Below are 15483 nucleotides of genomic sequence, written 5' to 3'. Positions count from 1 at the left end.
CAAAAATGTTATTTTTATGTCACCAGCTATATTACTTATATACATATGCAAAGAGTTAAAGAAATAAGAGATTCCCTATCAAAAACAACAGTGATTTCTTTCTTCAGGAATCTAAAATGACTAGGTCTTAGAGCAGAGAAAGTATAGATAATATTTACCAAAAGGGGAAAAAAGTGTTTTTTGTATCCTAGAGCAAATAAAAGGCGATTATTTTTCAAATGGTAAAATAAAACCCAACTCTATTTTACATTACAATGAATCCAATACTGATCTAGAAGTACTCATATGAACTCGAAAACTTGATGAAATCTTCCTGCAATTGGGATTACTATTTACAAAATATACTGATCAGCCACACAGAGGCCCATATATTTGTATATATACATACACACACACACACATATATATATATATATATAACATATAAATAAATTCAAAGGAACAAAAAGTAAAAGTAAGCAAAGAGCTTTCTGTCTTTGGAATGTCTAAAACATGACTTAAGTTTTACTCCAGTGTTTCTTTGTTATGAATACACTTAAAAGTGGCACCTTTTAGAGCAGTACTAAGGCTATGTCTACACTTACAGCGGCAAGTAGAGTAAAGGCACTACACCTGTAGCTACATGCCATGGCAAAAGGCAGGTGGCATGCCATGTCACTAAAGTGAGTAGCTACATACTGCTGTGTGCAGGCAGTAACGAAAAGGCTCTGGCAGTAGAGAGGCAGCGGGACACTACACTGCAGAAATTAGCAGCATAGACATGGGAGGCCCTGCTTGGAAATGCAGAGAAGTGTGTTGGATATATACCCTGAGGGCTGAGATATGTGGGCACTCTACTCTACCCACCTAAGCCCTGCCTCACCATCTACACTGCTATTTATACCCCTGTACTCTACACACTGCCGTAGCTGTAGATGTACCTTAAGTTAACTAGGTAGTTTTACTGAAAAAATAATTAAAAAACAAACAAAAAAACACCACAGTAAAATGCTTTCAGAGTTGATGCAAAAGAAAATAATGATGCTTTTACAGATTTGGAACTATAAATGTCTACAGTACAGATTACTTTTACATTAACTGAGGTGACCTGTACTGCAGCTTACTTCCAGTCTACTATTAAAATGTACTATTTTAGGTAACCTCCCAACTTTAGTATATGGCTTGTGCTTTCCACAAATACTCAAGTATCTGCCTGTTGATCCTTATGGCTAACCTAAAAACAGGGGTGTTCAACCAGTTTAATCTCTTTTAGTTTGGATTTTCTTTGAATATTTATTGCTGAGTTTGAAGCCTCAGACATTTTGATGGAAAAAAAACTAATAACTGTCTCTACAACTGGAATGGAAATAGCCTGGTCACCTCTCAAGAGATTAGCTACATAAATACCATTTAATGCAAGGGCAATTCACTTTCCAAAATTCCTCAAATGCACCAAAAGAAACTAAGAACAGAAGTTTAACATTTTACTTTGCATTGTAAAAATCAATTCTGTACTGCATGCATCTCTATTGTAACACTTTTCTTTCTAACCTCAAATGTTTTTGCTATACATTAAAAAAATAAAATAAAAAAGCAAATGACAATTTTCATGGTTTTCCCATGAAGTTACTTTTCATCTTCTTTACTAATGCAAGGGAATCACTTTTTCCTGATATGACGTTCCAGTTAATTGTTCAACTAGATATACTGGCTGTGGATTAGAAGATGAAACTGCACGTAGTATTACCTGAGTTCACTGATTTGTAGACAACTTAACACAGATTAATTGATGTTTTTTCAATATTTTCCCACAAGCTTCCAAAAACAATGATTCTTTTAAAGTACTTTTTGTAAATAATTAAAAAAACTATAATATATTATTCTATTGTTAATATTTTCAATGCTTGAAGCATCAACTGTAAAATCCATATGCTTTACTTTTTTCAAAACATATGTTGAGAAATTCAAGTCCTGAAAGCAAAGCTTTCAACTAAGGTGTCATCGAAAAACATTGCTTATACTCTGCCATTCATTTGAAGATTCTTGAACAACTTCTTCTAAATTCAAAGCACGATTAATATCTTCCCCTTCTTGTTGACTGGCAGATTCTTGTATAGTACCTATTGTAATACAACAGAGAAAGAAAGGAATGACCAATACAGATAACATAAGACTATTGCAAATACAACAAAAACAAGGAATGAGGAATATGCACAAATTATTTTGGTTCATAAATCAGAACATCCCCTTGAAATGGAAAAAAAAAATCAAAGGGAATGGACCATTTCACTAGAACTGTGTATCATCTACATTCTATGTTTTAGATCGTCCCCACCTACAGTACAGAGGAAAGGGGATACTGAAGCCACTCACTGATCTCTGCTTCAAAAAATGTGTGCTTAACATTACTACATATCACGTTACCTACCAGCATAACCATGAGCTCGTTTCATATGGAGTTTCATATTGCTTTTCTGTGTAAAGCCCATTGCACAGTAATCACATTTGTAAGGCCTCTCTCCTGTGTGCTTTTTCATGTGCACCTGAAGGGCACTCTTCTGGTTAAAAGCTTTATCACACAGTGTACACTGAAATGGACGTTCCCCTGCACAACAGAAAAATTTACATGGTAACTTTTCAGGTAACAAAACTACATGGGACAGAATACACTTATAATCCTTGAAGAAAGCATTAACATTTCTACTTTATATTCATGATTTTGTTAAGTTTGACAAATTTGTGTTTTAGAATACCAAGTTATAAAGAAGCTTACAAGTTTGATACTTTTTGCCCTACCTCAGAAAGGTAATATAAATTAGGCCATTTTATTAATTTCTAGAAAACTGAATTACTCTCAGACTTGAAAGGTGTGCCATTAAAAATCATTTCTGCTAGATTTGCAATAAAATACCAAATGTGACCCCTGTCCTGTGTGCCAAGAGGTGAATGATCTCTCTTTAGGAAAATTACTAAAAAATCTAGTAATTTTTAGTAATTTTAGTAAAATTTAGTAAAATTTAGGAAAATTACTAAAAAATACAAAGCAAAACAAAAATGAATTATTTAAATCAAGATCTCCTGCTTGCTGATTTAAATTATTTAAATCAATCCACCCTGACCTCCAGCTATAGAAATTAAGAGGCAGTCCAGTGTTTTTGCTGGAGGCTCAAGGACTACGCCCTGCCCTTCATCTTAGGCCACCAGAAAAATTCTTCCAAAGCTGAAGAAACACTGTAGCAACCAATTATTAGCATCAAGACAACCTGATATAATGCATTAATTAACCTTAAGAGAATATGTCTACATTTTCCTTTAGAAAAAGATTTCCATTTTTAGCCTGGTCATTTACTAGACTATCCAAGTGGACTGAATGAGGAGAAAAGCTACGCAACAGAAAGACATTTATCAGGTAAATTTAGTTTATCAGGTAAATTACATATTCTGTTGCTCAACTTCTCTCCTCATTCATTACTAACAGAAGTAGCGATCAGTGAATCACAAAAGTGTGGGGCAGAACAAGCAGTGTTTTAATTGATATAGCAGAACAACAGGCAGGAATGACGAGGCAGTATGTGGGAAACAACTCAGCAGTACCTTCCTACCAAAGGAAACAAAGAAATGGAAACACTTACTTGTAAAATCATCCTCAGACTAGGCTCATGACCTGTGAATAAGTTCTGCCAGTTGCTTAGCGTATTAGCTGGTGCATGATTTTAACCACTTGCCTGCAGCAATTCTGAGGCCCTAAGGCCTTAGCATTTTGGACTGAAAGAGACACCTGGCATGTGAACTCAATATGTTTGAAATATATCTTTTAAGTTCCATGAAAGCCCATTTATGTCATACTCTTCCAAAGGAGTACTAATGGTTAGAACAAAATGATGGAAGAACTATTTTCCAGGAATAGTGGAAAAAGGAACCTACTTGAATAGAAAATTTCCTGAAGCTACAAGAGTAATTTTATACTTTTGACAACCACAGTGTGGTTCTTGTAGAGACAGGAACCAATTCCAAAAACTACCTATTAGAGGTAATGAGAGCAGGTCAGAGGCTCTCACTGATTAATCTTGGCATCTGATACTCAAAGGGAGAGTCTGATGTGCTACATACAGAATACCACTAGAGCTGGTACCCACATTTCTATTGTGCTTGGTTGTAGGGCTCCTATTGACCATTCTGGAGAAACAATAAGGTGGCTGAGATCACTAGAACTTTGTGATTATTATTATAATTCCCTGCTATGTAGTTTCTTTCACATTCTTCTGGAACAGCTGATACTGGCCAATGCTACTGTCAGGATATTGGACTCAATGGACCACTGGTCTGATCCCATATGGCCATGTCTGTGGGAGTGAGGTTTGCGGGGTTTTGTTTTGTTTTGGGGGGGGGAGAAAGGGGAGGTTGTTCAGAGACACCACTGAAAGAGCTGCTGAAGTTAACAGGACGTGTACTCTGAAATTTTGGAAATTTGCCTTCTAGATATGCTCCCCACTGTACAAAACTTTCTCACACAGTGAATATGCAATGGTCCAGAATGAACATTAGATTGACTTTCTGCATGTTATTTGTACTTAAACTATGGAGGCCACCCTGCTATTTCAGCTGCTAATTTTCTCTAATGTTCTCAGAGAAGCAACTCACCTCTAAATCTGGATGCACAAGATATTTGTTTAAAGATGACTGATTGCTATTCATGGGTATAATATTGCCTTTGTAGCTGCCGAGTCATAAGCCATTGCTCATCACAGATCACATCAAAGGTCTGACAAGGTCAGCACATGAGATGTTCAACTCCAGGCAAGGATTATACTTCTAAATGAACCACCTGCTTACCATCAACTAGATTTTCCTTATTAAGTATATGAAAAACCTCTGGTCTGAATGGCTATAGGTGAGGCTTTGAAATTGCAGCACTGTATGTCCTCTCTCTTATAGTCCTTTGGAAAAAAGCTCCCTTCTGAAGGAGTGCCTGTCTTTCACTGGAAAAGCTATTGCTGCACCAGCCTTAGGTTTCCAAAACATATTACATGTCTTTGTTATATAACATTTAGTTTAAAATTTAGTTTTGATCAGACATCTTCATTTGGATCCCAAGATGATCTCAAAGGAGGTGGCTAAGGAAAACCTTCTATTTAATAACGTTTGAAAGATACTTTGTTGCAAGCCACTATCCTCTTGTCCGGTCTTGCACGTGGTGGTGCATGTGGTACTTCCCCAGGCTGTTTACATGGGGGAGATAGCATGCTACTGATCCTGGCTTGGAGGACTACTCAGCTGAGGAGGGATACTGATACAAATACCTCAACTCAATTGTAGAAGCAGCTTGCTAGATGTCCCCAGGAACATGAAAGGTTGCCTGCCTGCTCCCCCAGGATAGCTAGCATCCAAGTATTATAGGAGCAACCTAGCTCCTCTCAGGTCTTTATTCAGTAAATCAGGATAATTTTGAACACAGAAAGGGATTTCTCACTTAACCACTGTAATCCCATGATGGTGCAGCTTTGTGGGGAGTGGAATGTCACATCTCACAGTCAGCATGGATTTGTCAAGAAAAAATTGTGTCAAACCAACCCAATAGCTTTCTTTGACAGGGTAACAAGAATTGTGGATAGGGAGGAGGCGGCAGACGTGGTATTTCTTGACTTTAGTAAAGCTTCTGATACTGTCTCGCATGACCTTCTCATAAACAAACTAGGAAAATGCAACCTAGATGGAGCTACTATAAGGTGGGTGTAAAACTGATTGGAAAACTGTTCCCAGAGTAGTTATCAGTGGTTCACAGTCATGCTGGAAGGAAAGTGGGGTCCCACAGGGATCAGTTCTGGGTCTGGTTCTGTTCAATATCTTCATCAATGATTTAGATAATGGCATAGAGAGTACACTTATGAAAAGTCTGTGGAAGATACCAAGCTGGGAGGGGTTGCAAGTTGTCATAACCATAAGGGTAGCCTAAAATTCCTCCTTACCTGTAAGGGGTTAAGCAGCTCAAATATCCTGGTTGGCACCTGACCAAAGGAACCAACGGGGACAAAAGATACTTTCAAATCTGGGTGAGGGGAGAGGCTTTGTTTTGGGTTCTTTGTTTCTGTGTTCGTTTGCTCTTGGGACTAGGAGGGACCAGATATCAATCCATGTTCTCCAAACCATTCTGAACCAGTCTCTCATATTACAGAAATTTCAAGTACAGCCAGGCAAGGCATATTAGTTTATCTTTGTTTTCTCAATTTGTGAATTTTCCCTTTGCTAGAGGGAAGTTTATCCTGGTTTTTTTGTAACTTTCAAGTTTTGCCTAGAGGGGAATCCTCTGTGTTTTGAATCTGATTACCCTGTAAAGTATTTACCATCCTGATTTTACAGAGGTGATTCTTTTACTTTTTCTTTAAATAAAATCCTTCCTTTAAGAACCTGACTGATTTTTTCCATTGTTCCAAGACCGCGTGGTTTGGGTTTTTGATCATTTTGTAACCAATTGGTTAGGATATATGCTCAAGCCTTCCTCAGGAAAGGGGGTGTAGGCTTGGGGAAATATTTTTGGGGAACAGGACTCCAAGTGGTCCCTTCCCTGATTGTTTGTTAAATCACTTGGTGTGGCAGCGATCCCAAGGCAAAAAAGGAATCTGTGCCTTGGGGAAGTTTTAACCTAAGCTGGTAAGAATAAGCTTAGGGGATCTTTCATGCGGGTCCCCACATCTGTACCCCAGAGTTCAGAGTGGGGAAGGAACCCTGACACAAGTGCTTTGGAGAATAGGATTAAAATTCAAAATGATCTGGACAAACTAGAGAAATGGTCTGAAGTAAACAGGATGAAATTCAATAAGGACAAATGCAAAGTACTCCATTTAGTAAGGAACAATGAGCTGCACACATACAAAATGGGAAATGACTGCCTAGGAAGGAGTATTGCGGAAAGGGATCTGGGAGTCACAGTGGATCACAAGCTAAAGAAGAGTCAACAGCGTAAGGCTGTTGCAAAAAAAGCGAACATCATTCTGGGATGTATTAGCAGGAGTGTTGTAAGCAAAACATGAGAAGTAATTCTTCCGCTCTACTTCTGCACTGATTAGGCCTCGACTGGAGTATTGTGTCCAGTTCTGGGGACCACATTTCAGGAAGGATGTGGAAAAATTGGAGAGAGTCCAGAGAAGAGCAACAAAAAGGATTAAAGGTCTAGAAAACATGACCCATGAGGGAAGACTTAAAAAATTGGGTTTGTTTAGTCTGGAAAAGAGAAGACTGAGGGGGGACATGATAACAGTTTTCAAGTACGTAAAAGGTTGTTACAAGGAGGAAGGAGAAAAATTGTTTTTCTTAACCTCTGAGGATAGGACAAGAAGCAATGGGCTTAAATTGCAGCAAGGGAGGTTTAGGCTTCCTAACTGTCAGGGTAGTTAAGCACTGAAATAGATTGCCTAGGGAGGTTGTGGAATCTCCATCACTGGAGATTTTTAAGAGCAGATTAGTCAAACACCTGTCAGAAACGGTCTAGATAATACTTAGGCCTTGTCTACACTACAGGGAAAAGTCAATCTAAGCTATGCAATTTGAGTTACGTGAATAGTGTAACTCAAGTCGACGTAGCTTAGATCTACTTACCACAGGGTCCACACTATGCAATGACTCCCCTTACTCTTCTCGATCCGGTGAAGTACAAAAGTCGACAGGAGAGTGGTCTGCGATCAATTTAGCGGGGTCTTCACTAGACCGCTAAATCAACCGCTGATGCATCGATTGCTGCGTGTTGATACCCCGGTAGGTGTAGACAAGCTCTTAGTCCTGCCATGAGTGGAGGGGACTGTACTAGATCGCCCCTCAAGGTCCCTTCCAGTCCTATGATGCCTCTAATCTGCTCAGAGGCTGCCTCAAGTGTTCCTTTACACTTTAATATAGAGCCAGCTTGTAAAGGGGCAGGGAAAAGAGACAGAGAGAAAGAGATTCTTTCACATCTTTCAGACTATAAGCCCCTTTCTCTGGCAAAGACAGGGTTTATGGCTGATGGTCATAAGACACAATTCCCACAACTGAAATATGTGTCACTTTCCCTAACAGAGAGGGGGCCCTTAGGCTGAAAGCCAGACAGACAATTCCCACTGCACCACATCCTGAGGCAAGGCTTCATAGGAGTGACCGGCTTTTCTACATGTCCACACACATGCTGGTGGGGAGGGTATAGTGAGTTTGATACAGAGCACCAAGAGCGCCTCGATGTAGGAGAAAAATCTCAGCAAACACTCCCGCAGTGGGAGAAGGGATTCAACCCTGGGGTTGCAATTGCACTCTACTTGTTATTAACAATATTAATTGCTGCTTTGCAAAAGTGATGCTTGCTTTTGCCTTTTTGGGACCTGTGTCTCTGGGGTTTGCAAGACTTACCTCTGAATAACATGAAAATCCCCTGAGTCATAAGGGGAGGAAATGGAGTTGGGTAGGAGCCCTGCTTCTTTCAATAGGGAGCTGAGGACCACTTCAGTATCTTGTGGGCAGAGTAGAGAATTTTGGCTCCTCCTCATGGATTTTTCCTTGTAGCCCACATCTGTGGTAGCCACATCACACCACCCCACTCCCTGAGCTGGCTAGACAGTGTTCTCTTCATCTTTAAATTCTCTCCCTCTCTCTATCTGAAGTGCTCAGAAGCTCCTGCCTGGGCTTTTCTGCATTTGAGTCATGGTTCCTGGAAGCAAGAGGGGACTTGACTTGCAGATCGAAATCTGAGGCCTGTACCCTGGGGTCAGCTTGCTGTGAATATGCAGTGCAAGATTTGCCCTTCGCAGGACCTGTAAATGCAGAACCTGTAAACAGGGAGCACTGTTTACATAGCCTGGTGTTTTGAAGACACTGCAATCCTGGAGACAAGGTGCTGCAGCAGATTGAAACCACCGTGCTGCCAAATACCTGCTCGGAGATAGGTCACTATTGCATGAAAATGAATAAAAACTGAAGTTATAAAACAAAATTGTCAGGAGAAACAGCCACCAGAGGCAGAAAATCTGGTGGCTTGAGCTCAAAGCCAGGGCTTAGTCCTGGAGCCTCCTGCAACACAATGCACCACCTCTGAATTGTACAAGTGAGGGGTATTAACCCGTTAGTGATGATGATGAGAAACGATGTACATCAGAAATATAAAGTACATCTTATAATAAAATTATTTCACACCACTTACAACCATAACACTTGAGACCATTTTTTTCTATTTAAATATAGAAATTAAAACCCTGAGATCTATTCTCATTCAAATTCTACATTTTAAAATTTCATCTGAATGACACCGGATAGACTCCCAGCACTTCATCAAGAAGACTGTTCCTATAAAAAGTTACATTGTATTTTTTACTTTTTGGCGGAACACTCTTAATTAGAAGAAAGCAATTTTCTCAAAATTATATTACCTAATTCATCTATAAACATCTTTGGAATCCCTGGATGTCTCTATTCCAATTATTCATGGGTTTCTACTTGGTGAACCAACCACATTTCAGACTACTTTAATTTTATTTCTTCATGAACTGCAAGTGAAATTGTAGCTAGAAACCATTTAGAAATCTAGCTACTGAGACTAGAAAAAAGGCCAACAAGCTAAAATGGAACAAGAAGCCCAAAGTTCCCTTTTATTTTGGGACATCAAGGAATATCAGAAGTAAAAACTTTTTGCCTGATAACACGAAGGGACTTTTTCTACTGGTCCCAACTGAAGCATGAATGGACATGGTCACCTAGTACTCACTCATGAGAGAGGTTCATGGAAAAGGATGGGGGAGAAGGAGGTAGTGTAGTATGGAGAGAAACTGAATAGAATAACTTTACTAATTTCCAAAATTCACTTATCTGAGACAATTCCAGTCCATGTCACTCAAAAGAAGGATGAAATGTACTCAGAGGGGACTGAAGGAGGGAATAAGTCCACAAAGCATGATTCAAGGTTCTTATTAATTGGTTTTGTGTAAAATGGTCTAATTTAGGTATTGTAACTAAAACTAACTTGAGAATCAATTAATAAGGAGTATAGCAGTAGGATTATACTACTGACCACTTGATCAGGATGGTGAATGACTGTGAAATGCTCAAGGAGATTAGAGAGACTACAAAAACAGAAAACCCCATAATAAGGGGGATTTCAACTATCCCCATGCTTACTGGTATGTCTCATCACAAGGCAGGATGCAGAGATAAAATTTCTAGACACCATTAATGACTGCTTCTTGAAGCGGCTAGTCCTGGAAACCACAAGAGGAGAGGCAATTTTTGATTTAGTCCTAAATAGAGCATAGGATCTGGTCCAAAAGGTTAATATAGCTGAACCACATGGTGATAGTGACCACAATGTAATTTAATTTAACATTCTGAGGGAGGAAGCGGGGAAGAATAGCAAAACACCCCACCATAGTAGAATTTAACTTCAAAAAGGGGGAACTATACAAAAAATGAGGGAGACAGTTAAATGGAAATTAAAAGGAACAGTCAGAAGAGTTAAATGCCTGCAAGCTGCATGGAAAAATACACCATTAATACAGGGTAAACTAAATGTATACCCCAAATAAAAAACAAGAACAGTAAGAGGACCAAAATAATACCACCATAGCTAAACAGCAGAGTAAAAGAGGCAGCTAGAGCAAAAAGGCATCCTTTAAAAAATGAAAGTCAAATCCTACAGAGGAAAACAGAAAGGAGCATAAAGTCCAGAAGGTCAAGTGTAAAAGCATAATTAGGCAGATCAAAAAATAATTTGAAGAACAAATAGCAAAACACACAAAAATTAACAGCAATTTTTTTTAAAGTACATCAGTTGCAGGAAGCCTGCCAACAATGAGAGGGGCCACTGGACAATCATGGTATTAAAGGAGCACTCAAGAAAAACGAGGCCATTGTGGAGAAGCTAAATGAATTCTTTCCTTCAGTCTTCATTGTAGAGAATGGGAGGGAGATTCCCAAACCTGAGCCATTCTTTTTAGACGACAAATCTGAGGAACTGTCGCACACTGAGGTGTCAGTATATTTTGGAACAAATTGATAAATTAAACAGTAATAAGTCACTAGGACCAGATGGTATTCCCCCAAGACTTTTGAAGGAACTCAGATAAGATACTGAAGAACTCACTGTGGAACATAACCTATTGATAAAATCAGCCTCTGCACCGGATGACTGGAGGATTGCTCACATAATGCCGATTTAAAAGAAAAAAGGCTCCAGAAACAATTCTAGCAAATAAAGGCTGGTAAGCCTAACTTCAGTACCAGACAAACTGGTTGAAACTATCGTAAAGAATAGAATTATCAGACACACAGATGAACACAATATATTGGGGATGAGTCAACATGGCTTTTGTAAAGGGAAATCATGTCTCACCTATCTATTAGAATTCTTTGAGGGTGTCAACAAGCAGGTGGACAAGGGTGATCCAGTTGGTATAGTGTATCTTGATTTTTGGAAAGCCTTTACCAAGGTCCCTCTCCAAAGGCTCTTAAGCAAAGTAAGCAGTCATGGGATAAGAGGGAAGGTCCTTTCAAGGATCAGTAACTGGTTGAAAGACAGAAAGCAAAGAGTAGGAATAAAGGGTCAGTTTCCACAATGGAAAGAAGTAAACGGCAGGGTCCCCCAAGGATCTGTACTGGGACTTGTGGGGTTCAACATATTCATAAATCATCTGGAAAAGGAGGTAAAAAGTGAAATGGCTATGTTTGCTGATGATACAAAATTACTCAAGGCAGTTAAGTCCAAAGCTGACTGTGAAGAATTACAAAGAGATCTCACAAAACTAGTTGACTAGGCAACAAAACGTCAGATGAAATTCAATTTTGACAAATGTAAAATAATGCACACTGAAATAATCCCAAATATACATACAAAATGATGGGGCCTAACTTAGCTGTTATCACTCAAGAAAAACACCTTGCAGTCATCATAGCTAGTTCTCTGAGAACATCTGCTCTATGAGCAGCGGCAGACAAAAGAAGCGAATAAAATATCAGGAACCGTTAGGGAAAGGGATACATAATATGATAGAAAAGATTATGCCACTATATAAATCCATGGTATGCCTTCATAGAATCATAGAATATCAGGGTTGGAAGGGACCTCAGGAGGTCATCTAGTCCAACCCCCTGCTCAAAGCAGGGCCAATCCCCAATTAAATCATCCCAGCCAGGGCTTTGTCAAGCCTGACCTTAAAAACTTCTAAGGGAGGAGATTCTACCACCTCCCTAGGTAGCGCATTCCAGTGTTTCACCACCCTCCTAGTGAAAAAGTTTTTCCTAATATCCAACCTAAACCTCCCTCACTGCAACTTGAGACCATTACTCCTTGTCCTGTCCTCTTCTACCACTGAGAATAGTCTAGAACCATCCTCTTTGGAACCACCTCTCAGGTAGTTGAAAGCAGCTATCAAATCTCCCCCTCATTCTTCTCTTCTGCAGACTAAACAATCCCAGTTCCCTCAGCCTCTCCTCGTAAGTCATGTGTTCCAGACCCCTAATCATTTTTGTTGCCCTTCACTGGACTCTCTCCAATTTATCCACATCCTTCTTGTAGTGTGGGGCCCAAAACTGGACACAGTACTCCAGATGAGGCCTCACCAATGTCGAATAGAGGGGAACGATCACGTCCCTCGATCTGCTGGCTATGCCCCTACTTATACATCCCAAAATGCCATTGGCCTTCTTGGCAACAAGGGCACACTGTTGACTCATATCCAACTTCTCGTCCACTGTCACACCTAGGTCCTTTTCCGCAGAACTGCTGCCTAGCCATTCGGTCCCTAGTCTGTAGCGGTGCATTGGGTTCTTCCGTCCTAAGTGCAGGACCCTGCACTTATCCTTATTGAACCTCATCAGATTTCTTTTGGCCCAATCCTCCAAATTGTCTAGGTCCCTCTGTATCCTATCCCTGCCCTCCAGCGTATCTACCACTCCTCCCAGTTTAGTATCATCCGCAAATTTGCTGAGAGTGCAATCCACACCATCCTCCAGATCATTTAGGAAGATATTGAAGAAAACCGGCCCCAGTCATCTTGAAGACTATGTGCAGTTCTTGTCACCCCTTCTCAAAAACAATACATTAGAACCGGAAAAGTTATACCGAAGGGCAACAAAAATGTTTAGGGATATGGAACAGCTTCCATATGAGGAGAGATGAAAAAGACTAAGACTGTTTGGCTCAGGAGAGAACTGACTAAGGGGGGATACGATAGAGATCTTTAAATAATGAATGTGTGGAGAAAGTGAATAGGGAAATGTTATTTACCTCTTTACATAACACAAGAACCAATGGGAAATACACAATGAAACAACGTAAAGTAGTACTTCTTTACACAATGCATAGCCAGCCTGTGGAACTCATTGCCAGGGGATGTTGTGAAGGCCAAAAGTATAACTGAGTTCAAAAAAGGCATTCGATAAAATCATGGAGGATACGGCCAACAACAGCTATTAGCCAAGATGGTCAGGGACATAACCCATGCTCCAGCTGTCCCTAAACCTCTGACTGCCAGAAGCTGGGAACAGACAACAGGGGACTGATAACTCTATAATTTCCCTGTCCATTCTCTCTGAAGCATCTGGCACTATTCGCTTTCGGAAGACAGGATATTGGGCTAGATGGACCATGGTCTGACCCAGTATGGCCATTGTGTTCATGAATATACCCATATAACCTCAAAAACATGGGTTCACTGAAAACCGAAAGTCTGATGTCACAGAAGCATATCTTTGTTTCCGGAGCTTGGAATTATAATCTAAGCATCTGAATTGGTAAAGAAAATTTAAGAAAACATTTATATAAAATAAATGTAGTTGGTCACTTATTTTCTGTATTTCCTTTATTATTTCAAAAATTAATGTATGACTATTAGGGCTCAAGTGATTAAAAAATAATCGTGATTAATCGCGTGATTAAAAAAATTAATTTCAATTAATCGCGCTGTTAAACAGTAATAGAATACCATTTATTTAAATATTTTTGGATGTTTTCTACCAAGTGTACAGTGCTCACTTTATATTTATTTTTTATTACAAACATTTGCTCTGTAAAGAAACTTCAGTTCACCTCATTGAAGTACTGTAGTGCAATCTCTATCATGAAAGTTGAACTTACAAATGTAAAATTATGTAAAAAAAAATAACTGCACTTAACAATAAAACAATAAACTTTAGAGCCTACAAGTCCACTCAGTCCTACATCTTGTTCAGCCAATCACTCAGACAAAGAAGCATTCAGTGGTGGGGGAGGACAGGGGAGGAAGGAAGGAAGCAATGACTTGTGCAGGAGGAAAGACTGGGAAGACAGGGGGTGACAATGGGGAGGAGTAAGCAATAATTTGTGCAGGAGGGTGAGGAAGGTGTCTTTCTTCTGCTTCTGGAAGGGTGGTTTCTGCTACTGGGCTCACCAGGCTTAATTCCTTTTACTGAGCTAGGTGGGCTCCCTTCACCTGAGTGAGCCTTTGTTTGCAAGGGAGGCTGGATTTTACCTCAGGGACTTATCATACTGCAGGGGAGGAGAGTCTGGTGCAGGGAGGCTGAGCTGGCCAGGCCCATGTTCTCTATGGGTTATCCCCGGAACGAACGGCCGGCTAAAGGCAATGGGGCACGACGCAAGGGGGCTGATCCTGCGAATGAGGGGCTGGCCAGGAACAATACGTCCCGTTTTGGCTAGGACAGTCCCCTTTTTCAGCTCTGTCCCAGCCGTCCCTACTTTTTCATCAGAATTGGGTATTTGTCCCGAATACAAGGCAGAACAGAGAGTGGTGGCTGCTGCCTGGTGATCAGCTGAAGGCAGCACTGCCTGCCAGCAGGAAAGTGGAGAAATCTGCTGCTGGCAGGGAGTGCTAGCTTCAGAGCTGACCCCTGGGCAGTGCAGAGCTTGAGGGTTGTGGGGTGGGGAAAAAGAGAGATCAGCCTCAGACATGGAAGACACAGAGCTCGGGGAGGGGAGAGATAAGCCTCAGACGGGGGAGGCGTGGAGCTTTGGGGGGGGGGAAGAGGGTGTCAGTCCCAGCTGCAAGTGGCACAGGCTCGGGGGGGGGGGGGTGGTCAGCTTCAACCCCAGGTGGCATGGGGCTCAGGAGGGGGGCAGTCAGCCCCAGCTGCAGGTGGCACGGGGATGGGAGCGGGGGTCAGCCCCAGGCCCAGGAGGAATGGGGAGGGCAGCTCGGGCAAGCCCTGCAAAGGGAAGGGGGAGCTCCAGCGAGCCCCTGGCCATCCTGTTTTTACTTTAAAAAATATGGTCACCTGGGGGTGTGGGTGTGTGTGTCAACATCTCTACTTCTCCGCTGGAGCGGGAAAGAGAACCACTTCTTTCTCTAGCCTCTTCTCTTCCAGCCCCCTGGTGGCAGCTTGCATTACTGCACCTGACTGACAGGGTCTCCAGAGCATCTTATGCTGCCCTCCCGCCCACGTCTGTGATTAACATGTGTTAAAAAAATTAACGCATTAATTGTGCTGCGTGTTAATTGCATGCGTTAACAGCAGTTAATTGACAGCCCTAATGACTATATTTCCTCTTATCAATACAATCTCTCC

At 40.8% G+C, this 15483-nt stretch overlaps 1 protein-coding gene across 15 annotated transcripts in view; it reads right to left on the bottom strand.

The window, feature by feature from the left end:
• ZNF236 (zinc finger protein 236) overlaps positions 1-15483 on the bottom strand; it is a 232124-nt gene that overhangs the window by 51846 nt on the left and 164795 nt on the right. For 13 of the 15 annotated variants that reach the window (XR_012157275.1, XR_012157274.1, XR_012157278.1 and 10 more), the window contains 2 exons: positions 2408-2584; positions 1727-2099 (listed from right to left, as the gene is read on the bottom strand). Coding sequence is in view for 1 of the 15 variants with exons in the window: in XM_073331780.1 (XP_073187881.1) it covers positions 1978-2099; positions 2408-2584 (299 nt within the window). In the remaining 14 variants the exon portion in view is untranslated. Of the gene's footprint in view, positions 1-563; positions 2100-2407; positions 2585-11317; positions 11489-15483 lie in introns of those variants that run through there. The other 2 variants (XM_073331780.1, XR_012157286.1) reach the window with 2 other exon arrangements.

The sequence above is a fragment of the Lepidochelys kempii genome, chromosome 2 (assembly GCF_965140265.1).
Source record: "Lepidochelys kempii isolate rLepKem1 chromosome 2, rLepKem1.hap2, whole genome shotgun sequence".
NCBI lineage: Eukaryota > Metazoa > Chordata > Testudines > Cheloniidae > Lepidochelys > Lepidochelys kempii.
Note: the sequence above shows the minus strand (reverse complement) of the source record. Positions and strands in the feature narration are given on the sequence as shown.